Source organism: Salvia splendens, chromosome 22, assembly GCF_004379255.2.
Source record: "Salvia splendens isolate huo1 chromosome 22, SspV2, whole genome shotgun sequence".
In the NCBI taxonomy this organism is placed as follows: Eukaryota; Viridiplantae; Streptophyta; class Magnoliopsida; order Lamiales; family Lamiaceae; genus Salvia; species Salvia splendens.
Window position 1 is genome coordinate 21237330 of NC_056053.1, and position 25772 is coordinate 21263101.

Consider the following 25772-nt stretch of genomic DNA (forward strand, 5'->3'; position numbering starts at 1 on the left):
ACATTTTGGTGCTCCCTGGATGAGCAGCGTATGGGGTTTCATGTGCTTCTCTCATGATTTCCATCCTCAGGCCTTCATCCTTAGGCACACACAACCTTCCTTTGTATGTGAGACCATTATCCGCTGCCTCACGAAAATTTCCGAGTTCACCCGTCCTCACTTCTGAGCGAATCTTTTCTAGTAACGTATCTCGCCGTTGAGCTTCTACAATTCTGGCTCTTAAGTCGGGTTCCATCACCAACGTGGCTACTATCCCTTCCACAGTCTCGGGCATTCTCACCACTTCCAAGCGCATCTTACTGAACTCTTGGATTAAACTCTCCTCGATAGTAAGAAAGGTGGCCAGCTGAGATTGAGACTTCCTACTAAGAGCATCGGCCACTACGTTTGCTTTTCCCGGATGGTAATTTATACCACAATCGTAGTCCTTTACCAACTCGAGCCACCTACGTTGGCGCATGTTCAACTCCTTTTGCTCAAAGAAGTACTTTAGACTCTTATGGTCCGTGTATATCTCACAACGGACTCCATAAAGATGATGTCTCCAGATCTTCAAAGCATGTACCACAGCTGCCAGTTCCAAGTCATGCGTCGGATAATTCAGTTCATGGGGCTTCAATTGTCTCGATGCATATGCAATCACTTTCCCCTTCTGCATAAGCACACATCCCAGTCCCACCTTCGACGCATCCGTATATACCGCATAGTCAGTCTCTGGCTCCGGCACAGCTAGGATTGGTGCGGTGGTCAATTTCTCCTTCAACAACTGAAAGCTCGCCTCACATTCTGGCGTCCAAATCATCTTGACTCCCTTTTTCAGTTGTTGCGTCATTGGCCTTGCTATCTTCGAGAATCCCTCGATGAATCTTCGATAATAGCCCGCCAGTCCTAAAAAGCTTCGGATTTCGTTTTGTGTAGAAGGTGACTTCCACTCCTGCACCGCTTCTACCTTGGCCGGATCTACACGAATTCCATCTGAAGTTACTACATGTCCAAGAAAATTTACTTCCTTGAGCCAAAACTCGCATTTACTGAACTTGGCATATAGTTTCTCGTCCCTTAGAGTTGCTAGGACGGTTCTCAAGTGCTCTTTGTGCTCCTCCTCGTTCTTTGAGTAAACAAGCACGTCATCGATGAAAACCAGGACAAACCGATCCAGAAATGGATGGAACACGCGGTTCATAAGGTCCATGAACACTGCCGGGGCGTTCGTCAGTCCAAAAGGCATTACAACGAACTCATAATGACCATATCTTGTTCGAAAAGCTGTCTTGGGTACATCTTCTCGCCGAACCCTCAGCTGATGGTACCCAGACCTCAAATCCATCTTAGAGAAGACTCCTGCCCCTCGAAGTTGATCGAATAGATCATCTATCCTTGGTAGTGGATATTTGTTCTTCAGCGTTAGTTTGTTTAGCTCCCGGTAGTCGATGCACATCCTCATCGTTCCATCCTTCTTCTTTACGAACAACACTGGTGCTCCCCATGGTGACACGCTAGGTCTAATGAATCCCAATTCCAGTAGCTCTTGCAGTTGCACCTTAAGCTCCTCCAACTCTTTTGGCGCCATTCTATAAGGTGCTTTTGATATTGGTGCCGATCCGGGCTCCAGATCGATCGTGAATTCTACTTGCCTGTCGGGTGGGGGTCCTGGCAATGCATCGGGGAAGACATCGGGATATTCACTCACTATCGCCACATCTTCTATCTTCCTGTCTTTCTTCTCCTCCCCATTCAAATAAACAAGGTACGCTGGACATCCCTTCCTCATCATTGTAGTGGCTTGCAGCGCAGAGATAATGGACTTGCGTCGGCTCATTGGGACTCCGTGAAACTTCATCGGCTCTTTTCCGGGGGTTTCAAACGAAATTTTCCTTTCTCTACAATGAAGGGTAACGTGGTTCTCCGCTAACCAATCCATACCCAAGATTATGTCTACGCTACCCATCGTCATTACTTGCAAATTATAAGCCACTAAACTGAGTTCACCTATTCCAAAGTTCACACATGCACAAGATCGGGATATATCTATAGCCCCGCCTACCGGTGAGGTCACACTCATAGTGGGTTCGGTCTTAACAGTAGGTAATTCCAAAGTATCCACACAAGACGTTGATATAAAGGAATGCGACGCACCCGTATCAAACAAGACAACTATAGGCATATTGAGAAGTGTGCCCATACCTGCCAAGTTTCCTTGCTCAAAGGTTTCTTTCCCGTTTGCCGGCTGTTTCCCCTTCAAGGCGTAGGCCCTTGCTTGCGATGGTAATCCTTGGCGGCGTTGTTGCGGTGGAGGTGCAGGTAGTGCCTGGGATTGTGGACGGAAACCTAGCTGGTTCTGTCTCGTTCCCGTTCCCATGTGCTTGTTTGGGCAATTTCGGATGTAGTGGCCACTCCCACCACAGTTGAAGCACCTAGGGTCTCGACACTCCCCGGCGTGGTACTTGAAGCACCTTCCACATTGAGGGTTCCTCGGCGGAAAGTTTGCCCTCGGTTGGAAAGTATTCTGTCTCCCGCCATTGTAGGGTGGGTTCCTCATGTGTTGTGGCCTCTTACCACCATACTGAGCCTGGTCACCATCCCACCTCCTCTTCTCTTGGTGGCCCGGCTGAGCTTGTAGAGGTGTCGCGTTTGTTGTTGCCACAACTCTTGGCTTAGGGAGTGCATCTTCCACGTCCAGTGCACAAGTCAAGATCTCCGAGTAGGAGAGTTCTCCTCGACAGGCCAATGCGGCCTTTATCTCATCTCTGAGCCCGGCCCGGAACTTCACCGCCCATTTCTCATCGGTGTCCATCAACTCGGGCGCATATCGTGCCATCTGCGCGAGGGGCTCGGTCATACTCGGTTACAGTCATTCGGCCTTGGCTTAGTGTGTGGAACTCTACCACCTTGGCCCGTCTGTACGTCTTTGGAACATACTTGTTATCGATCTCTACTTTAAACTCCTCCCATGTTAGCGCCTCCAGGCGTGCAGGATCCATAGTTCTCTGCCGAGTCTCCCACCAGTAATCGGCAGCACCTAACAGTTGAAAGGTAGCACCAGCAATGCGCTCCCTATCTGTGCACTCCATGACCCTGAAGATACGCTCGAGGCCGCGTATCCACTCTTCTGCTTTGGATGGGTCTCCTTGTCCGTCAAATTTTGGGGGATTCTGCCTTGAGAACGTAACTATGAATCTTTCTTGTTGAGGCGGGGGTGGAGGTGGTGGTGGCGGTGGTGGTGGAGGTGGTGCCTCCACGTGGGGTTCTTGTCGTGGTTGGCGTGCACGTCTTGGCGGCATTCTGATTCAATATCCAAAAAGTGTTACTACAATTCTCATCCAAAATTACCACTTTCTCAAAATTTTCTTATAAAACCTTCATGTAGTATAAGATGCAACACATAGGATATAAATCAAAATCAAAATTCTCATTAAAAGAAAGAAGGCCAACATTGTTCCCAAGAGCAGATCGTACAGAAAGCAAAAACTGAAAAGACAACGAACTATTCTAATTCTAGATTACGACTCTATCATCCTCATCCATAGGCCCTTCCTCCGGGTCTTCGTCGTCGTCCTCCTCGGAGTTCCCTGGCAGAGCCTCCTCATAAACATCTTCATACCCTTGTTCACCCTCGTACATGCTCACATACTTGTCCTGATACACGACCCTCTCTTCCACCTCCTGTGGGGGCTGCTCCTCTCGAGAGTCCACCAGTGCACAATACACGGCTTTCCGAAAGCCAGCCATGTCACCCACCATGTCGTCGGTAGCGGGCTCATGCCACGTGTACCTCCTCGCCGTTCTTTCGGCCCACTCCTTCCAGCTATCGGGAAGCAGATCTATTAGCTTCTCAATGCCGTCATGCTCTGTCACTCCGAACTCCTGAGCTGCCCTCCAGAGGGTGTCGAAGTGTGCCACGAACTCGATCAACGGTACGTGATCCTTCTTCCGGTACACTCTATAATCTCTGAGCACCCTCTGTGCCCTAAGTCTATCGCGATCACTCCGTCGCGGGGTTCGGAACATACGCGTCATCTATAGAAAAACAGAAACAACCGCCTCGCGTATAAAAACAGAGTACATAACCGAAGAAGAGAGAGAGAGAGAGAGAGTGTATGCACGTATCGCTGTTCTAACCCAAACCCGCTGGTGTTCAAAGGCCAAAAGCTCTTATCTATCATAGGTCCAAGAAGCACTAGTGAAATTCTATCGCGTCTAAGTTCAAACATTCAAAAGGCCAACACATACTCACATAAAAGCTCACATCAACATTCACGTCATCAAATCATCACACATCAGCCACATGCTTTCATATAAGTTCATCATACATCAACAGTTCATAACACCATAACAGTTCATAACTCAAATAATTTCCAACTTTTCCACATCACGTTGTACCCTTCCACAAGTCTCAACATTTACTTAAACTTTACATAAAACATTTTCAACACCAAAATCACAATTTCCTCCACTTCCATATACTTTCCAAAATTTCGAAATTTCCATTACCTCATTTCAGGTTGAGTGCGATGAGTCGGATGTTGAGCCAATGACACTTTTGAAAACTTACTCCAGTCAGAAAAAGAAATTTTTTTTTTTTTTTTTTTTTTTGGGTACAGAGCAGAAAGAGAAAACCTAGGCTCTGATACCACTCTGTCACGCCCGCATTTCCTAAGGATAGGAAGTACGGTGGACCGCGACTAGGGGGGGGGAAAAAGAAACGGGGAAGAAAGGGGGTAACAAGAATATTTGACCCAAAACATTTAATAAAGGAAGTTCACTTTTAAACATTGTACTTTAACTTTTGAAATGTCGTCTTAAGTACAATGTTTAAAAGTGAACTTCCTTTATTAAATGTTTTGGGTCAAATATTCTTGTTACCCCCTTTCTTCCCCGTTTCTTTTTCCCCCCCCCCTAGTCGCGGTCCACCGTACTTCCTATCCTTAGGAAATGCGGGCGTGACACCTTTCCACCTGCATTGCTTAGACCAGAAATATAAAGATAATTCCAAGACATCGAAGAACAAATGAAACTCAAATGGAAGTGGTGGAGCGAAGAGGATTTGTTCCGAGGCTCTGGAACAAGTTCAAGTGCAGGTTAGTGAGAGAGCATAAGTCCCGCCGCAGCTAAAGGTGCAAGTTTTAGATGCATATGCTTTTCATAACACAACTAGAATCACTATGCAAGCATATCTGTGTGCCAGATGACATGCATTGTAAAGAGACCAAAATTAGCTCATGAAAGCAAAATTACCTTTCGAATTTGTTAGTATGCCTTGAATTTGTTTCCTAATTAGAATATGATCTCATGTGTGCTTATTTATATGTGAGTAGAGCACATAGTTCTTAGATCGTGATCTTAGATCTGAAATCTGTAACTGCAATCATAATACAATTTGTTCTTCGTTCTTGCCCGTGGATGTAGCCAATTGGCGAACTACGTAAATTCTGTGTCTCCTTACGTTATTTCGTTTGTCGATTACACAATTACTCTATAATGTCACAACAGAATTGACAATAAGTTGCTCTAGCTTTTCAATCGTTATCCACCGGTATAAATTATCCAGTAGGATCCTGCCTCTGGCTATGGACTCAACCTGAAGCTATTTGCGGTTTAGATCTAAGAATGCATCATATACACAATCATACCTAGGACATGTTAGAAGCAAAAGTGGAAAATTCAACATCCCATATCGGCATTACTGCTAAAAAATTGCTGTTTGCATATAGTAAGGTCTGGTTAGCAGCATTCTTCACTAAACAATAAATACAGATCACCCGTAAAAAGAAGGCAGTGAGACGGACTGCTCATTTTAGTACATCAATAGACATGGTTATAGCTATTGTAAACGATAACTCAAGAAAGCTTCAGAGCCATTTCTTGAAGCAGTGACCTTTTTTGTGATGCATTGATGACATGACGCGTTTCAGCATTCTCAAGGACATCAGCAATAATTGCAGCTGCATGGCCGAGAGGTTCTTCTGCGGCTCTTTTCAACATAAAGGCCTGTTTGTTAGAAAATTCCCCCAGATTAACATCAGAACCACATTACATGATTAAAAGCTACACCTCTTGATGTTTGAAAATAGGTACAAACACCATAATATCGTTCTGAATAATTCATATGAGAAAAAGTAAGAGATTAGATGAGATGATTTGAGGAACAACAAACAACTAGTTAGTTTTATACAGAAACTTTTTTCATTGAATTTTTCCCTACAAAATATTTTCATGCAAATTTAAGCATGGCTGAACTTTCATCCTACGAATAGGAGAGATTCTGGTGGAGGAGGAAGTATGAAGAGGTGGAGCAAGACCTGTCCGTGATGTGCGATGGTTAATGAACAAGGCGGTTGGAACCATGGCTCTCCATCTATTTGAACCGGCAAGCCAGTAAAAATCTGAATCTTAATTGACTGCCCCTGTGCAAGCCTGCGAGCTCGGGATAGGCCAACCTGTCCAAGACACCCCATGATAAAACAATACGACAGATTATTGGTCAGCTGCAATCGAAGTTGCAAATGCTTCACCTTCTCTAAAGAAAGAGAATATGACTAAACCTTAACATGACATTTCTGACTAAAACATTTTTTATTCCAGGAAACAATTTTGTGCTAACATTTTCTGTTGACTCAGTACCGAGTAATTAAATATGATGCTAGAAAAAGCTATATTTTATTACCACGCTTATAAAGAAATTATCAAATTCAGAGTATCAGAAATTATTTGCTCTGGGCTGTAAATCATTGACCCAAAATCACAAATGCAAAGCACCCAAAGACGTCATATTGATCAAAGCATGATCCATTCAAGAGCTCAAGCTAAATACTTTACTAAGGAAGTATTGGCATATAATTTTTTCTTAGAAAACAAGTGACACTGATATAATATATTCTTCAAATGATGTTTCAGATCCTTCAGATGAGACCATCTAGTTCAATCTAATCTTCAACTAAATTGTAGAGTGTTTTTTAAAAACCGAAAACTCTTGCAATAAAAGTGTTTCAGAGTGTCATCATTATCTCACAGGAAAAAGGAGTTCGACATGCCTGCAGCTTTCCAAGATGCCATGTCCCTGAAATGCTTACTACCTCAAGCACTTTGTCATGCATAGATTGAGGATCAAAATTATCATAGTTCTCATCTTCATTCTGCCATAGGTCGACACCACCCATATAACTCCCAATATTAGCTACAAGGACACCCTCCGCGTCCTAAAATCAATGAAGCAACAAAACAATTCCAATAAGAATGCTGCATTGGTTTGGTTGAAATACAACTATTTTACATAGGCTTAGCAGAACGAAAAAACAACTTAGATTCGGAATAAAACATAGGAGTTGATAAGTTAAAGCAAAAGGTAAACTTAAGGTAAAGCTGCAAAAGAGTTTTGTGGAAAGACAATAGACATTTAGATTGAAGTTTCAAGATGGTGTGCACTGTCTGTAAGGAATATGATATACTATATAAGGTATACATAACTATGTTGCACTGACCTCGGGAACCTCAACCTCGACACCATCCACCTCAACCCGGACTTGCCAGGGGAAGTCGGCAAATGTCCTATCCATTATACTTCTGGCACCTTCTCTTGCATAAAGAACCTTATTCATAAACTGCAAGAAACAAGTTATTTGAGTTGAGCTTGAAAAAATATTTTATGAGCAAAGGACTTTAGCCAATGATAGGGCCTTGACCAGCAATGGAAAATATGCACATGCAGCACAAATACACTTAATGATTCTCATGTTTGCTAAGTACAAGGACAGTAATGCATCAGTACCTTGGTCCTTGAGTAATAAAAGGCATTTTCAATTAGTTAAATATTATGAACTTTTTCAACTACAAGCAAATAGATAAGTACCCAGACATTGATGTGAGTTCGACAAACAACATTTAGCTTCATAGTACATAATCTGATTTCTAATTCAAACTTGACTTAGCACAAGCGAGTTTCAAGTCATAGATAACTAATGTCTTTAAATAATACGTAATGTACCAAAGAAAAACAAACCCACAGCATGAAGCCCAAATGAACATAAAATATCAAACAATGGAGGAAGTAACTCCAAATACTTTTCATTAGCTGCACATTACAATATAGAGAAGTCTACTAGATGCTCTAAGCTCCGAACATTTTTTGCTATAGGTAAACCAACCAAAGTGAATGATCAAATTTGTTTGATACAGAATGACAGCAATTTATGGACATATACATATGTCATTTTGTGACTGAATTTTAAAATGAGACAGTCTTGAAACTTAAGTAACCTACAGCTTCCCTTCAACATGTCAAAGAACAGGGAACAGAGAATGCTATCATGCATCATCAAGCCAAGAATGTAATATCAATAATAAGACACTCATTCTTCCATTTGCCAGTAATTTCCGGAAAGATAGAGGTTTTACTGCTATTGACATATAACAATGTTTTAGAAAAAAAAATAAAACATAAAGCATTCTGTTCACTTGAATGTACCATCAAATGTATTTTCTAAAAAGTACTCCCTCCGTCCCTTTGTAGTAGAGGTGTTTCTTTTCGGCACGGATTTAAGAAAAAATGTTTTGAGTGAGTTAAGCAAATGAAGAATAAAGTAGTAAGGAAAAGGGCAGAGGGATGAAGAGAGAAAAAATGTATTGCTTTTTGCCAAAAATGGAAATGACTCAGCTACAAAGGGACGGATGGAGTAACCAGCATGATGACTTCATTTCCAGAAGATGTCTATAATACAAACTAATGGCACCTACCTGGTTGTAGAACTTATCAGGGTTCTCTTCTCGCATATTATGGATTTCCAAAGCAACTTTTGCATCGCATCCAACCCCTACAAAAGCAGCAATTGTTAATGAGGTATGACACATTTTTTGTAAAAAATTATCCGAGTAAAAAATTGGTGCAAGGTTGGCGAGAGAAGTTAATAACGAACAAACTAAATATGGCCACCAAGTTTGATGGGAAGTATACCAAGATAGTTGTTCATGAATTTAGGAGAATGGAGTGGTTTCCTGTGCTGGCTCGTGATTGATACCTCCCATCTATCAAGCATGGTAACAGCAGCATGTTCAATGTGATCCAATAACGTGTACAGACCTCCTTGCCTCTCAACTGAACCTAGGCCAGCTCCCCAAGAAAGTACTCGAGCCATATCATTTCCAGTCCCGGCAGGAAGAATGGCCACTGGTGGAGCAGAAACAAAGTTTTGCTTGTCTATTGCATTCAGTACCCAGCCAACAGTACCATCTCCTCCACAAACAAGAATTCGGAAATGAGGCATCTTCCTAAACAAGTCGAGTCCAGCTTCTGGACCTTGTGTTGAGCTTAATTCGAAAACCTAAAGTGAAAAAACTAATTAAGGAACCAAATGACATAGCAATTCCTTTAGGAATATTGAAACGCATTTCAATAAAGTAAAGAGAAAAAGATTAATCTGTGAGGACATGCAAGGAGCACATCCACCCCCACAAAAGAAAGGGGAAATAAAAAAAAAATCACTTACACACATACACAACATATAATACATGTCGTCAAAACAACAATCAAGACATATATCTGCATATATGAACAACTTCATATATGTGAACATTCTTTGCTTTCAATGCACTATCAGGACCAGATTAGAATAGGTATTCTAGCCTTAAACCACCACTGATTGAGAGATTTTAGAAAGCCTACTATCCTACTTGAATGTTCATCTTGACAGATGTTTCTTTTTCATATGATTCTTCCAACCACACTCTAGCCCTAATCACCATAAATTGATTAATGAATAGCATATTCATAAGCATAGATGGTGCAGCTAGTCCTTTCTATGCAGCTCTTAAATTTCCAATCTCACTTCCATAATGAGTTTCACTAAACTATTTGGAGGGGACGAAAAAGAACATAGAAATAAATATTAAAGCTTGTAACCCGAAAGGGAAAACTTGGTATTTAGTAATTACCATGGACAAATATGATTTATCTGTAATTGGTGGGATGCAATCATGCAATATCATCATTGCATCCATGTTTCCAAGATATACAGATACAAGTTTATTTTCAGACACTCAAAACTTGTTCTAAACATCTAATGCATATTTGGTTAAATGAAGCCTTGATTAGATGATACAGCCTAAACAACTCTGACCTGTACAGGATTCAGTAGAATATTCAGTCTCTGCTTGAGTGAATTTCCTCGTTGAGCTCCACTCTTTTTGTTGATGAACACAAGTAAGGGCCTTGCCTCTGGCGGCAGATCATTAAATTCATACTTTTGTCTCAAGTCTCCTAACTGACTCTCCTCCTTTTGATTAATAGATACGTTTCTTCTCAAAATAGGACCCTTAGCTTCTCCATGTTGATCCGCCACCTCAGCATTTGTATGACCGTTTTGGTTTTCTTCAATTCTATGAGAACCATTCACCATCTGACCTGTCGCCATAGGAATCTCCATGGAGGTGTCACTCATATTACTACCATTACCAGTATCATTTGAGATCTCAACTCCATGCTTATATTTCATACTTTGACTTCTTATGGTAGCACGCATGGAAGATGCAATCTCATTGGCTCCTTGGGTGATGGAACTCAGAAATCCACCAGAATAAGTCCAATTAAATTGCTTAACATATAGAGGTGATAGTATAAGCCTTCTGTAAGGGCCCAAATCACAAACATCCCCTGTGTCATTAAACAAACTACCATGGCAGTCAACATGCACCAAACGCTGACACCATAAGCAACACCATATTGGGGATCCCTCAAGAAAAGTACCACTGCATGGCTCTTCACAGTAGCAACAGAATGATGATTCATCAGGTTGATCTGTTGCCTCGGTCCACCGCACTGCCCATTGATGCATCATGTGTTCGTAACCAAACATCGACACACACTTACAGTCCTTGTGGGCATTAGAGGAACAGCCCAAGTGGGATGCTGCACCACATATGCTGCATCGGTGAATAAAACTATCTGAACCTACCATATGGCTGTAAGTTTGGGATGGTGAGACAGACTTTAAACAAACACAGCAGTTTAAGCTTTTCCCTCGAGTTACAGATTCCAAATCCCAAGTATGAGGAGCCACGGCAACCTTGTGCCTAGTTTTTGGGTTTTTCTTTGACCTGGCTATGGCTCTCATCCAAGTTAAATTGATGTTTCTTCTCCACTGGAAAGCTGTATAAAAAATAGTTAATATGCCCACCAAACCAGCAATGAAGCAAGACACAATAAACAGATGAGATTCTGCCATTTCAGCTGGATTTTTCCAGCTGGGGAGAAAAGCATCAAAATCCAAGTCATCCATGTCTATAATAATTCTCTAACTGTCTGCTCACACATACTCAAGAAATCTAGCTCATCCATATCCAGGCTGTCAACTTCAGAACCCATTGAGGTCACATACGCCAGATTCTACATCCCCAAGTGATTGTATATTCAATTGAAACTATCACCTCTGTGAAACTATCGAATGACTCCAATGCACTCTTCCAGAAAGTTTCAGCTTATCTGAAACCTTACTTGCCTGAAAATGACTCATCTACATTCATGCATTGGTCAATCATTTAACCTCTCTTGCCAAGCTCCTTATCTGTGAGAATGAAATAAATAACTTCAAAAGTTAAACCAAACAAGATCTAATGACTCTCCTAAACACACAGATTGCACGGACCCATGTAATACTAAAACTTTGGAATCTATAGGAAAACAAATCAGGTGGATGAAAACACCTTTTATTCTTAAATCTTAGTAAAATTTTATTTAGGTCATGAGGCAATGCACTTCACTACTAATCTCGAAAAATAACATTCTGCAAATTCTGATGCGCACCTAGGCTATCATCGCTAGGGAAAATCAATAATTAATCGAAATAGCTTGCTAAAACAAGTACCACCAGCTTATCAACTACTAACATTATCCGAAACAAACAATCAATCATGCAGCAAACCACATGAAACACCGGGGTAAATTTGCGCACAGTTGCAAAAACTCAATCTCCAACAGCAAAACAAATTAACAAAATCCACGTACTTTTCTTCACCGTTAAGCAACCAACAAAAGCAAAATCAACAGAAATGTCACAATCTCCTCATAAAAGGTAAATGTGAATCGAAAGGGAAAACTCACGAAGAGATCAACAGCGGCGAAACCCTACGAAGAGCGAGGCAATGTTTATCTTATCCCGCGAAAAATGGAATAAATCACGCGACGGAGAAAAGGAATAAAGGCGATATTTGCTGTTCCTTAGCTCGTGATTCTGTTCTGTGAACGTGTTATTTCTGGCGAAATTACATGCGTTTCGGGAAATCTATATCAATTTTGTTTGCGTATTATTTTTGGTTCAAAATCCTTTTTCCTTTCTGGAGATTCTGTAGAATCGAGATACCCACTGAACATCGTTTAGCGAGAGAGAGAGGGGTTCATTGGAAACGGAATCTAGAAGACACGTGGCGTAAAAAAGAGCGTTAGAGCGTGGGACGTGGGGCCCTTAGGTATGGGAGTAGTCGGTTGGTCATAGTACCTGCCTTTGACTGCCTGTTGCCGTTGAATGGTCACGCAATGATTTTAAAATTTTGTAGTACCTTCACAAATATTGGCCGAAATTTAGTCCATCTACAAATATAAGCGCTGGGGCGCCATAAGCCCGCCACATGCACTGCCTCGTCAACATTTTATTCTTCTATTATTTCACCTGCAATGGGGTACCCTATAAGCCGCCCTAAGTGGCGCCCTAAGCATTTTCTTTTATTTGAATATTTAAATAAATACAAAAATTGAGAAAATTCTTCATTTCATTTATAAAATTAATACATTACAATACGAATTAAAAAAAAACAAACTCAGCGACGACGGTTACGGGCTCACACTTCTTCAATCATGTCGTTCATGAGCTGAGCATGGTCTTGTTGGTTGCGCATTGAAGTCTGTCTAGATAGAACCCCATTGAAGCCAGTCGGTAATCCTCGAGCGGGGGGATCGGTCGCCGTGCTAGAGGAGCTAGATGCACCTCATCATCGGTCGAATCGGTGATGCTCCCACCTTTATGTTCGACTATCATGTTGTGCAAGATGATGCACGCATACATGACATCGGCGATGACTTCCTTGAACTAGAGACGCACCGGCCCTTTCACTATTGCCCACCGTGATCGGAGCACACCAAATGCTCGCTTCACATTCTTCCGCGTCGCCTCCTGCTTTTGCGCAAATAAAACTCTCTTCTCACCGATTGGGCAGCTGATCGTCTTCAGGAAAACAGACCATCTTGGGTATATGCCATCGGCCAAGTAGTACCTCATGTGGTATTGACGCCTGTTGGCAGTGAACTCGATGGTCGGACCGTTGCCATTGCATTGCTCAGTGAAGAGGGTGGATGAGTTGAGGACGTTGATGTTGTTGTTCGACCCGGCTACACCGAAGTACGCATGCCAGATCCAGAGCCGATGGTCAGCGACGACTTCGAGGATCATCGTCGGGTGGCTGCCCTTGTATCCACTAGTGAATTGGCCTCTCCACCCCGTCGGACAATTCTTCCACTCCCAGTGCATACAGTCGATGCTCCCTAGCATCCCAGGAAAGCTGTGCGCCGTCTCGTGCATCTTCATCAGGCCCTGGCAATCTACAGCAGTCGGCTTTCGCAAATATGTGTCGTTGTAGGCCTCTACAACTCCCTACAAAATTTCTTCAGGCACTCGCGGCCTGTTATCTCTCCGACGTGGAGGTACTCATCGAACATGTCCGCCGTGGTGTCGTAGGCCAACTGACGGAGTGCAACCGTGCACTTCTGCAATGGCGTAAGTCCGGGTCTGCCGATGCCATCTTCCCGATACTGGAAGTATTCATCACGTGGCTCCAACGTCTGGACAATGCTGAGAAAAAGGTAACGAGGCATTCTAAACCGGCGGCGGAAAACAGTCGGGCCCCACCATGGTTGCTCGCCAAAATAGTCTGCAACTAGACGTTCGTGAGCTGCGGCGTGTTCGCGGAGGACAAACGTCCGACGTCAAATAGCCTGGGGATTTGCTCTGCCGCCTCCGCCTCCTAGCGCTGCATTTCGGCTAAGCACTCCGCCATTGCGTCTTGAACGGCTGCATTTAAGGCTTGAGTCAAGGTCGGACTACCGCCCTCCGAAGAACTCCGGTCGTCGTCGTGTTCATTTTGGTTCGTGAGAGATGCGAGAAATGTTCGTATGAAAAATAGAATGAGAAACAGGGTTTAAATAGACAAAATTCGAAAAAAAACAAAAACGCGTTGCATCGTCCGCGTCGCCCACAGTGGGCGGACGATGGCGCGAACGATGCCCTATCATCCGCGCTTCCTCCGCGGACTATCTGTCGGGCAAGGACGACGCATCGTCTATCGTCCGCGCACCCACAGTGGCGGACGATGGCGCGCCCGATGCATCAGGCAGCCTATCGTTCGCCCCAGTGTGGGTGCCCTAAGTCTACTTTAATTTGCCTTGAAACACACAAAATAAAACTTTATAACATTACATGCGAAGGGGACATCTTCAGAACAGACCGAGCATTTTCAATAAATTTTAAAATTAGTCGCAAAAATCTTGACAATTTTACAATGAATATCATACCAAATTAGTTTTTTTTCCTCAAAATGTCATCAAATAAGTGCAATCAAATTAGTTTCTAAATTCTAAGTAATCATGTTCATTCATCTAATTAATTTTATATGCTTAATATTTCTCCCGTCCCATTCTAAGTGGAACATTTTTAATTTGACACAATTTTTTCTCCACTTACTCACAAAATTTTGTGAGTAAAGTGGAGAGAATAAAATAAGAAATATGAAAATTGAGAGAGTGGTGTTTCTATATTTAGCAACGTATCATTTAGAGAGAGACGTCTTAAAAAAAGAAAACGTTTCACTTAAAATAGAAAAAAGAGAGTAAGTATTTAGTTTGTGTAGCAAATGTTTTAAATGAGAAACTTAGCTTAGTTAATTGGATTATATAATCTAAAATTTGGTATAGAAAAGAGAGAGTAAGTATTTAGTTTGTGTAGCAAATGTTTTAAATAAGAAACTTAGTTTAGTTAATTGGATTATATAATCTAAAATTTTGGTATAATTTGATAGTTTATTTCTTTATTAACTTTCAAGATTTTATCAAAAATCCTAAGAGCATTAGCAATGGGGCGTCCTAAGGCGCGCCACGTCATCGGTTTTATCCTCCTACCTCCCCACCTGCAGTGGGGCGCCCTAAGGTGCTCCCTATGGTGCGCCACATCATCATTTTATTGTTTTGTTTAATTAATTTACTGTTTTCAAATAACAAGTAACGAGTAAATAAAAAACGGTCTAAATAACAAACGGCGAAGTTTTAATAAAAAAGTTACATCATTGAACTAATAAAAAAAAAACTAAGTCGGACCAATTCACAACTTCCGACGCAGCTCATCGAGTAACGCCCGGAGATATTCGGCTTCGTCGGGGTCGGTACACTTTTTGAGGCCCCTGTGCGTCTGCAATATCGTCCTTGCCATCGACGCTGTTGCTAACAACTCAAACGCGGTGGCCGTCTGGGTCGGGAGCTCTACCGGGACCGGAGCTTGGGTTGCAGCGGTCGACGATGAGGTCGCCTTCCCCTTGGCCTTCGCAGCCTTGATGCCGGGAGGACGCCGGAAGGACACCGGTGTGCCGGAACTCCCTTCATCCACGTACGTCCGGTTGAGGTCAACCGGGTGGTTGCCGCTGCCGCTGCTCGTGTAATCACCAGCTTCAGTGGTCTTCGTCCTCTTCGGCGCACCAGTGTGCAGAATTCCACCTTGGAACTTCTGCTTATCCCTCAAGAGCGCCCAGATGGCCTCGTGCTTGAAGTTGTCGTACATCGACCGGTACGACAACAGCGCTTTAGCTCGCACGCCGCTCGCGCTCTCGCCGCTCCCCTGTGACCGCGTGAACTTCTCGAACTCCGCCGCGTACAAGTTCACTTGCTTCTTGACTTGATCCCAGTGCTTGCGGAGTTGCTCACGCTTGCGCTTGTACGCGGTCGGCGGCTTCACCGAATTGTAGAGGTCCGCGATGCATTCCCAGTACGCGATCTATCGCTGGTTGTTCGCGAATATCAGATCTTCCGATATATCTGCCCAACACCGGGCCAAGGTGAGAGTTTCGTCGTCGTTGTAGTTCGTATGGCCGGGGGCGTACTCATCGCAATCACCGGGAGGCGGCAACTTCTGCGCCCGCTGCCGGTTCCGCTTCTTTCTGGCTGGGGCGGAAGCGGTCGCGGCGGGGTCGGGATCGGCCGCTGCGGTTGGGCGGTGCGGAGACGGCTCCATGTCAGACAACCCATACGATTCCGTACTGAAATCGAGATCGTAATGGGCGTTGGTGTCGAACGAACGATAATCGCCTGGTTCTGTACCCGGCCAATGCGCTCCTGCGCTAAACGTAGGACTATTGGGGCTTGAATCCATTTCGTAGTAATTATGTAATTGTAAGTTTCGAAAATGAAATCGAGTGAAATGAAATGTTACAAATGAACAGTATTTATAAAAAAACGAAACCGCGTGCCATCGTCCGCGACCTCCACAATGGGGCGGACGATGGCGCGGACGATGGCCATCGTCCGCGACAGCCGCAATGAGGCGGACGATGGCGCGGACGATGACCATCATCCGTGCTATCCTCCGCGACCAAAGTATAGGGCGAGACTATCATCCGCGCCCTATGTCGCGCACCCGCAATGAGTGCGGACGATGGATGGCGCGGACGATGCGCACCATCGGGCGTGCCATCGTCCGTCCATTGTGGATGCCCTAAACTCTAAAACCTAAACCCTATACTACTACCTTTTACAGTTCTAAAAGAAATCTATACTCGGGTCGGACCGGAACCGATTCCTGCCCAGCAACTCAAATGCCTTCCCGCCATTCATTTCCCGCCGCATTAAGCATTTGTAAACTCGAATAGCTTCTAGCTCTCAATCGAACAGCTGCACGCTCAATTTCTTCAACCTTTTACCATTTACACAGCTTCCGATTCCGATCCCATTACGGACATGCCGGCCTTCGCAGCTTGCCGTCATTCTCCATCGTCAGATCCGACCTCAGAGACCAGAGTTGCCGTTACTCCTAGGAAAAGCCGCCTCAGATCCGATCCGGATGCCGCAATCGCATCGCCTCTGCGGAAATCTCCTCGATTGTTCAAAGAAGGCAGCCCTAATAGCTCCCCCAAGATTGAAGTGAGCTCTCTCATTCCTTATATCTTCACGTTATTTATAAATTGTCCAGATTTTGTAATTTTGATGGAGAGTGTCATGTATTGTTGTTAAACCAATAGTATTTCTGAAATTTTACTTTGGATTTTCACCGATTACGACAGGTAATCAGAAAATGCCTGAAATCATCATTGACTTTGAGTGGATCGCCTGAGAAGAAGCAATTACCGGAGGATTTTGTTGAGAGACAGACTTGGGATCCAAGAGGTTAGTGTTAATTATAAGTATGTATACGGTTGTTTTAGGTAAGAGTACGTCTGATTTGTTTCGGATTGGTTAGTTCTTATATGGTTAAATATTTGCTAGCAGAGGAGACGCAGCTGAGAGCTGTTAATGAGGCATTGCATCTATCAACTGCCCCACCGAATGTTGTATGCCGTGAAAATGAGCAGAACCGGATCTTGGATTTCTGCAAGAAATGCGTTAAGGAAGAGAAGGCTGGAAGTCTGTATGTGTGTGGGTGCCCGGGAACTGGGAAGACGTTGTCGATGGAAAAAATAAAAGTGATGCTTGTCGACTGGGCAAACAAGGTACTCGTCTATGCTTCATCTAAAATTGTTTTTTCTTAGTCATATAAATTTTGGATAGCATGATATTCAATTTGTAATAAGTTGCCCATTTTTATCGTCTATCTGAATTCTGGGCTGCTAGTCTAGACTGAAACTAAATGTGGTTTTAAATTAAAAATTTCATAGATCAGGAACCCCTCATTTTTTTTTCTTTGATCTTGATTAGTGAATGAATTCGAGCTTAAGTACATGACATGTTCTGTTTGTGGTCAACACTGTGCTTCTCCTACTATCCTGCAATCTCATCTCGTTAATAGTCACATTTGTTCACTTTTATGTGGGAACAGGAAGGTGTACAGCCTCCAGATGTATTATCCATCAATTGCACTACCCTTGCAAACATGAGTGAGATTTTCAGCAAGGTATGTTGATGCTATGTATGTGTGATTTCAAACCAAGATCCTAGAGTATTAATACCTTACTCTTGTAGATTCTTGGTCAAACTCATTCTGGGAAGAAACCTAGTCCTACATCATCTTTGCAACAGCTTCAGAAATTGTATTCTCAACATACACCTGGCATGAAGATGATGTGAGTGTCACGTGCCAATTTTCTTGTTCCTTAAGCTTAAGGCGTGATAGTTCCCATTATTATACAACTCATTTATTGGTTTCGTAAATCTTTAGTTGGCATTAATAGCAAGGACATTCAAGTTCTCCGAATTCTATTGTGTTTTTTTAACTCACTCAATTCTTCAATTATGGTTACAGATTGGTTGTAGCTGATGAGCTGGATTATTTGATTACCAAAGACCGAGCTATGCTGCATGATCTTTTCATGCTAACAACTATGCCTTTCTCCAGGTGTATTTTGCTAGGTATGTTAAGCAGACCTAAAAGCTTGAAGTTCTAAGGTCATTCACTCTGAGAGTTGGTTTTAATCTCATTAACTTGTGTATGCAGGGGTTGCTAATGCTATTGACTTGGCCGACAGGTTTATCCCAAAACTACAAACCTTAAATTGTGAGTGCTTGTTATAACCAGCTGATTTCTAGTAATCTGCTGATTACATTCATTTTGGCTGCATCCATTTTTTTATTCCCAAACTCGGAGGAAATAATTTTCTCCACATTTGGAAGTTCTAGTCATACATCATGTAATTATAAGGATCTACTGAAAAGATTTTCCTCACAGATTGTAATATAAATATGTTCTCCTTGTGCTTGAGTGGCTTTTCTGATTCATAAACTATTCTTGGAAACATTAGTTGTTGTTTGCTTTGCCTTGTAAAGTTGTCTCAGTCTTGCTGGGTTTGAAATTTAAGGATTTCAAATGAATATATTGTGTGTTTGAAATCCATCTAGAATTCAAATATATTTCCACTCCACCCTAATCTGTCAATAGAAATACGGTCACTGGTGGATTTCAATCTACTAGAGAAACAACCACCATGATTTCTAATTGATCCTTAACCCTTCATTCCAAATGCAATCTAAAAGTTTTCTGCAGTATTACATATATCCAGTAGTAGGTTTTCACATATTCAATTCTTATAACCTTTCATGTCTGATTTAGCTTACATGTGGATTCTTGGCTTTTGGTTGATGTATTATATGTTTTTAGGTAAACCTATGGTCATAACCTTTTGTGCCTACTCCAAGGATCAGATCATCAATATTATTCAAGAAAGACTAAAGGTAAGCCTTTAATTTTCCAGCTTTTACCAAGACATTACGGGATTTACATACAGGACTACATGAGCAACATGCTTCGAATTCTGAAGGCAAGTCTATAACAATAGTTGACCAACTGGGATCAAGTTAATTGAAGGCTCTTGTTTACTTTATTCTACTAATCAGTTCTTGGTATACCCTAACTTTAAAGTATATCTAATAAAATAGAATAGCATAAAAAGAAATGGAAGGTTAAATAAAATGGATAAATAAAGAATAACTAACTTTATCTCATCAGCAGTGCATCTGAAGATGTATTCGCTGAGATCGTATAGTTTAGAATTCGTTTTTCTTGGATAAATATCATGTCAGTCTAACATAACTGCAACTTTGACAGGCACTTCCCTATACTGTTTTCCAGCCACAAGCACTGGAACTCTGTGCCGGGGTGAGCTCAATTTCTTTTCCTTTGGAACATTAAAACAGTGGTTCTCTTTTAAGTCTCTCTCTTCAAATTCATTGCTCCTTACAGGTGCTAATAGGGGTCAATTTGACATGTCTTATTAATATTCTCAATGATGTTTTTCTGTTTCTGCAGAAAGTTGCTGCAGCATCGGGAGATATGAGAAAGGCTCTTGCAGTGTGCAGGTTGGTATTTTTACACTTATGTTTGCATAGCCATTTTTTTTATGTTGGGTTCAACGGACTCCAAACCAGAGCAGTTACAGAGAGATGCCATAATTTTAGGTCCCTCAGGAAAATGGATTTAAGTTACTATTAAGACCATATGCTGCTTATGTCCGCATTGAACCGCAATAACAAGAGCTGTTCAATGTATTTTTTTCAGGAGTGCGATTGAAATGCTAATAGGCGAGTCTATGTTATCATCAGTAGTTGGGACTGAAGATCAACTAAAGCCTACTGCAAATGACATGATGTCTAATCAAGTAAGTACCACGAGAAACATTATTATCTACTTAGTCTTCTAATTCTACCCCCAATGTTCTGTTATGAAACTTGGTGTTTTGACATCTTTTGTGAAACCTCTCTTCATGTTATATGCACTTTGAAGATTTTGATTATGTCTTTTAAATGCTTGGGGACTTTTGCAGGTGAGAATACATCATGTTGCTGCTGCATTATCAAAGGTGTATAAATCGCCAGTAATAGACACAATTATATCACTGCCCCAACATCAACAGGTGGGATAAATTTGCAACATGCTGGGATTCTTTTATGATGGCATACGTTTTGTAGTTAAATAATTTGATAAAATGTTACTACTCATCAATCTTAATAGTTTACACTTTTCTTATACTACGTATATTCATATGCTTTTTTAATGAGAGCCATTTCCCCAGATCATCCTCTGCTCAGCTGTGAAGCTTTTTCGAGAAGGAAAGAAGGGCACAACCCTCGGAGAGGTATGCTTCCACCAATTCTCAATACCAATATAAATCTTTCCAACGTTGGGATTAAATGCCACTCATTATACTGCTGCAGTTGAATAAATATTACGTGGATGTGTGTAAATCGACTATGATCCCTCCAGTTGGCATTTTGGAGCTCTCAAGTATGTGCAGGGTGCTAGACGACCAGGTAAATAATACTCATATTATTCATGACCATGCAAACACAGCATTCTACATGGCTATGACTGAATATTTCATATGTTCTTAATCTCATGGGAATAAAAAATTTGAAATTGCAGGGAATTCTTAAACTTGGACAATCAAGAGAGGATAAGCTAAGAAGAGTGACATTAAATGTTGACGGAGCAGACATTGTTTTTGCACTGCAGGTACTCTAATATGCTTATTTCAGTGCTTGTGTGAGTTGTATCTCCTCAAGTTGTATATTTGATCACAATAATTTTGAGAACAGGGAGTTCGATTCTTCCGGAACTGTCTGAAGTGATTATTTGGAAAAGAGTCACGATCCTTTGCTGGTTGATAAACCAAATTAAGGAGAGGTAAGGTTAGTAAACCACATCTACATTCATGTTAATACACTTTTTGGTTGCATTTATCACAATTAACTCTCTCTGGTCATGTATAGGTAAAACAACATATGCAGCTCTACATTTGGTCAAGTATGAATTCATCTCTGTGGGTCTGTAGTAATACTCAGATGCAATGAATAAATTGAAAAACGAGTGCTTAAAGCAAATGAGCTCATATGGATGCTTGAGGAAGTAAACACAGCAAAGAGGATGAAATGGCAAGCAAGGAAATCATACACTGTAATGTGTTGAAGACTGAACATTATTTTGGCATAAATTATACTGAAAATAGAATATACTAGTAGGTTATTTTTCAGCAGTCCATCATTTGGCTGCGGTTTCTTTTATAGTATAATCAATAAGAATGCAATCATTTTTTTTGTTATTGGAAATACGTCTCCATTCTTCTGGAAGAGATTTGACTACAGATATAGTATGAGATTTATTTTTGGTCTCAGTAGTTAATCTTTTCTACAAGTCAAGCAAGAAAATTTGAGGCTGTTGTTGCACCGTTACTACTTCAAAATAGCACGGAGGAAAATGCATATTCATGTACAACACTCCAAACTACTACCTCTCCTATGCAAAATTGGTAAATAATGGTAGACATAGAAAAAGTGATTATAGAAATATTATTGAAAAATGAAATTCTTAGATTTTTTTGATGAAACTAATTTTAATGAATAATCTAAAATGAGAAAATATGATTATATTTTATGATTATTAAATGGGCCGAAAATGTTGATTGGTTAAACAACCACAATGAAACGGCCTTTTGGAGGGAAAACCGGCCACATGAAAACGACGCCTTTGCCCCTCGACCGCATCGCCTTCTCTCTCTCTAACACACACACAGAGACATCGTTTCTTCTCCTAGTCGCACTTCATTCCTATCGCCTACTTCCTGCCTACCTAATTCTTCCATATTTTCCATCGGATTCACATCTACGATTGCAATTACATTCCTTCTTTCTACGTTGATTCATCGTTTACTTTTGTTGCTGAAGCAACAATAGTATTAATCAATGTCTTCTTTCAGCGTCCAAGGCCCGAAGGTTTCGCCTCTCCTGGCCGCTTCATCGCAGCCGGCTCATAGACGGCACTTAATTGCTTCCTTTCCTCGATCGGATTGCAGATCAACTCCTGCGTTGACAACAACAGCTCAGTTTCAGGTAATTTTTGTTTAGTACTGAAAATTTTGCTTTCTGTGGTTGTTTAGTTCATTTTTGCAAGTGACATGTATGGACGCAGTTTTGTAGATTGGAATGAGTAGTACTCTAGTTTGGTTGAACTGTCAACTTGAATTTCAATTCCACTCTGGTTCTTTATTGCAAGCCATTCATATGGATATGGCAATTTAAATCATGTGTTGTTATCGCATTATCATGTCTATTAGTTACCTAGACTTTCGATGCTTCAATGTCGTTGAGAGTAAATGTAATTTAACATAAAGTTGAGTTAAGTTGGTGAGAACTGGCATGTGTGATATAGACAGTATATATCTATTTCATATGAATATGACAACACAACGACAAGGAGAAGGTGTCGTGCTAACCATCAGTCTCCATACAGCAGTGAAGTCATTAAGTTTCTCTTGATGCAGTAATAGACATTCTCAAATTCAAAATAAGTTCATGTAGTAGCCCACAATTAACACATTCCTGTTATTCCATTAGTTCCAGTGAAAGACTTTACTCAGTGACTGAATTTGCAAGCCTTATTATGAAGTGATATATCAAGACTGTACGAAAATTCGAAAGATGTTGCCAATCTCAGAGCAGCTGTTCAGAGAACACATTAAGATTTCTGTTAGGCATCTTCGGTTTTACCTAGCAAACTTGTGATCTCCTCACAGATTTATCATTTATGCCAATTGATGGTTAATGTATTTCTCATAATTTGAAAAGTTCATTTCTTGGCTTGGTGGTAATTAGTATCATGAATATCGTACTTTAGTTTAATTTCTAACCACTGATTTTCCAATGGAATAAAAAATAGTTAGTGAATGAATATAGGATGTGATAATGTCCCACGGTCCCAGTTTTTAGATTTTGTTCAATTCGACATACTTCAGCTGGAGACAGAAAGACTTGGGTTGCTCTCAGTATTTCATGTCTTTTAAAATGTTTGGATGTGGAAATGCATAGAATGTTGCAGACTTGCAGTTTAGAGAAGATAGAAACAATGATGTTTAATTAGTGGATAACGGCGATAAGCTTCCTCCCTTTCTTCAGGGATGTAGCATCAGCCAATCAGATGCCTTAGGTCTGTGCTCAGCTTAGTCAGGTAAGACGAATGGTGATGATGGTATAACTTGTTTTCGTTTTCTTCGTTTGCTTTTCAATTCTCCTTTACCTGAGTTTCCTTGACTTGGAGGATATAGCTGAGATTTTTCCTACTTTAATCAGGCTGTGGTCGAAAAGGTTCCAAATGCTACTCCAGCTCTAGAGACAGTGCCTATCCTAGAATCTGAAAAGCAAGATGAAGTTCCAGATGCATCCTCTATTTCAACTTTTATGAACCAAGTGTCAGATCTTGTCAAGTATGTAAACCAAATTGCGTAGAATCTGGTCACTTTCTCAGTCAATCTGTATTAAAACTTTTCCTTCCTTTTCCTTTTCCTCGCATGGTCAGGCTTGTGGATTCAAAAGGTATTGCAGAGTTGCAGCTTAAACAATTGGATATTGAAATCCTTATCCGGAAAAAGGAAGCACTGCCACAGTCATCAAGTCCAGATCCTGTTTACCTCATACCACCTCCTACATACCAGTCTGAACTACCACCAAGCACTCCTGCTCCGGAATCTGTGGCCTCTAGACCGTCATCTCCCACTTCAGCACCTGCACCAACAAAATCAACGTCATCACATCCCCCATTGAAATGCCCAACGGCTGGAAACTTCTATCGTTCTCCAGCTCCTGGCGAACCACCTTTTGTGAAGGTTTGCATGAAATCATGAACGTATACATGAAAATAATTTTCCAGATATAATGATAGTGTCTATTTTTCATATATCTTATTTGGTGTGAGCTCGATGTAGGAGGACTTTCCCAATTTTCTATATCTTTTATCTAACTAAAGTTTTATCTACATAGAAAAAACAGTTTAGACCATTTTAATTTTATCTGGTGCATGCTCTGGTTTTTAGCTACTACGTGATTGTCTATTTTCCTTTTGTTTTCTTTGATTTTCTAGGTTGGGGATAAGGTGCAAAAGGGACAAGTAATATGCATCATCGAGGCTATGAAACTGATGAATGATATTGAGGTGAGCTTTAATCTCTTGCATAGCATTTATTCGTGTTTCTATGTTCTTATTTACATGGTGGATACATGTCTAGATAAATAGTTTAAAATTCGAATTACATGAAATGCTCCAATTCGGTGGTTCAGCTTGAGGGAATTTCTGAAAGCTTATGGTTAAGCTCCTTGAGATTGTTGATTCTATATTACCTAAAATGTTGTAGCAATGATGAAACTCTAGAAAAATGGAGTATTAAAAATTAAATGGGACAGCTTTATGATTTAGTTCAGATATTCAATTCAATTTCTTCTGAAATATGCTCAACTTTGTTTCATTACTTTCTTTCGATATGACATTCTTAGATACAAATAACCTCGGGATATCTTTATTTTTTCTTTCAGGCTGATCACTCTGGCACTGTAGTTGAGATTCTTGTAGATGACGGGAAACCCGTCAGCTTGGATATGGTAAGCTGTTTTCTTTGTCGACTGTTACTCGCAACTCCATTTTGAAATTTGTACCATGTGGTTGCGTGGGAAGCTGATAATCCAATGCTAAAACAGCTTTGATGTCGAACCGATCATATGTCCTTCAAGTATGATAGAATGATGCATCAAATAGGATATAGTCGATATGTGAATCTCAAACATCATATATATTCCTCAGACCTGCTATCTCTTTCTTATAATTATTTTTTTTTTCCTTTGCAGCCTTTATTTATAATCGAGCCATGAAGAACCAAGTGCACCTCTCATGAAAAACAACAATTAAAGCTCTGAAGTGAGAGATTTATTTGCCTTCTTGAAATGTACACTGTGAAATTAGGACAATGCTGTTCTTGTTGTAATGATGTTTACTAATTCTGGTGTTAATTTATAATCTTCAAATAATAAATATTTTTGCGCACACAAATCACTACGTTGCAGATTATAAATCGTTTGGATGGTTACCTACAAATATTCACTTTTATATGAAAGAGAGCTCACATAAGTTTTGTTGAATAAGTTAGACATTCAATCTAAGAACGGGAAATGATTCTATATTCTTATTTACAATATAGATTTTCATTCACAAATGTGTAGTGTGTTTACTCAGTGTGTGTGCGCAGTTTGTGTGCACAAATTTTTCAAATTCAATTTCATATCAATCACT

At 41.1% G+C, this 25772-nt stretch overlaps 3 protein-coding genes across 5 annotated transcripts; 2 read left to right on the plus strand and 1 right to left on the minus strand.

Moving 5' to 3' along the window:
- Positions 1–5653: 5653 nt before the first annotated feature.
- LOC121785737 (diacylglycerol kinase 1-like) lies at positions 5654–12384 on the minus strand. Of its 3 annotated transcripts, none has more exons than XM_042184155.1 (8): positions 12089–12381; positions 10110–11552; positions 8948–9314; positions 8731–8807; positions 7479–7598; positions 7032–7196; positions 6300–6437; positions 5654–5988 (listed from the first exon to the last, which is right to left on the minus strand). In XM_042184155.1, the coding sequence occupies exons 2-8, from the start codon at positions 11265–11267 to the stop codon at positions 5839–5841; spliced, it is 2175 nt and encodes a 724-aa protein (XP_042040089.1). In that variant the 5' UTR covers positions 11268–11552; positions 12089–12381; the 3' UTR covers positions 5654–5838. The 3 variants fall into 3 exon arrangements, 2 of the variants coding, with proteins under 2 accessions (XP_042040089.1, XP_042040091.1); XR_006047040.1 differs by having other exon boundaries at positions 5855–5988; positions 7010–7196; positions 12089–12384; XM_042184157.1 differs by lacking the exon at positions 5654–5988 and having other exon boundaries at positions 6259–6437; positions 7010–7196; positions 12089–12384.
- A 4500-nt stretch (positions 12385–16884) lies between these two features.
- LOC121786146 (cell division control protein 6 homolog B-like) lies at positions 16885–21762 on the plus strand. Its single transcript, XM_042184690.1, has 17 exons — positions 16885–17158; positions 17299–17401; positions 17504–17724; positions 18051–18125; positions 18194–18294; positions 18474–18580; positions 18666–18725; positions 19326–19399; positions 19773–19823; positions 19974–20023; positions 20223–20322; positions 20488–20577; positions 20737–20799; positions 20879–20974; positions 21087–21176; positions 21260–21352; positions 21434–21762. The coding sequence occupies exons 1-16, from the start codon at positions 16976–16978 to the stop codon at positions 21290–21292; spliced, it is 1497 nt and encodes a 498-aa protein (XP_042040624.1). The 5' UTR covers positions 16885–16975; the 3' UTR covers positions 21293–21352; positions 21434–21762.
- A 417-nt stretch (positions 21763–22179) lies between these two features.
- LOC121786226 (biotin carboxyl carrier protein of acetyl-CoA carboxylase 2, chloroplastic-like) lies at positions 22180–25514 on the plus strand. The gene is made up of 6 exons (XM_042184815.1): positions 22180–22549; positions 23786–23919; positions 24012–24318; positions 24573–24644; positions 25022–25087; positions 25331–25514. Exons 1-6 carry the CDS (start codon positions 22403–22405, stop codon positions 25352–25354), a joined length of 750 nt encoding a protein of 249 aa, XP_042040749.1. The 5' UTR covers positions 22180–22402; the 3' UTR covers positions 25355–25514.
- Positions 25515–25772: the final 258 nt, after the last annotated feature.

What these genes read in the sequence shown, in the direction of transcription:
- LOC121785737 (XM_042184155.1), bottom strand. Translation starts at nt 11,267, where the DNA reads ATGGATGACTTGGATTTTGATGCTTTTCTCCCCAGCTGGAAAAATCCA. An exon ending in TTCTACTGAATCCTGTACAG is followed by an intron (nt 9,315 to 10,109) that starts GTCAGAGTTGTT and finishes TTTTCACTTTAG; the next exon opens with GTTTTCGAATTAAGCTCAAC. An exon ending in TCGAGGTTGAGGTTCCCGAG is followed by an intron (nt 7,197 to 7,478) that starts GTCAGTGCAACA and finishes CATTGATTTTAG; the next exon opens with GACGCGGAGGGTGTCCTTGT.
- LOC121786146 (XM_042184690.1), top strand. Translation starts at nt 16,976, where the DNA reads ATGCCGGCCTTCGCAGCTTGCCGTCATTCTCCATCGTCAGATCCGACC. An exon ending in CTCCAGGTGTATTTTGCTAG is followed by an intron (nt 18,581 to 18,665) that starts GTATGTTAAGCA and finishes TTGTGTATGCAG; the next exon opens with GGGTTGCTAATGCTATTGAC. An exon ending in TTATTCAAGAAAGACTAAAG is followed by an intron (nt 19,400 to 19,772) that starts GTAAGCCTTTAA and finishes CAACTTTGACAG; the next exon opens with GCACTTCCCTATACTGTTTT.
- LOC121786226 (XM_042184815.1), top strand. Translation starts at nt 22,403, where the DNA reads ATGTCTTCTTTCAGCGTCCAAGGCCCGAAGGTTTCGCCTCTCCTGGCC. An exon ending in AACTGATGAATGATATTGAG is followed by an intron (nt 24,645 to 25,021) that starts GTGAGCTTTAAT and finishes TTTTTCTTTCAG; the next exon opens with GCTGATCACTCTGGCACTGT. An exon ending in AACCCGTCAGCTTGGATATG is followed by an intron (nt 25,088 to 25,330) that starts GTAAGCTGTTTT and finishes TTTCCTTTGCAG; the next exon opens with CCTTTATTTATAATCGAGCC.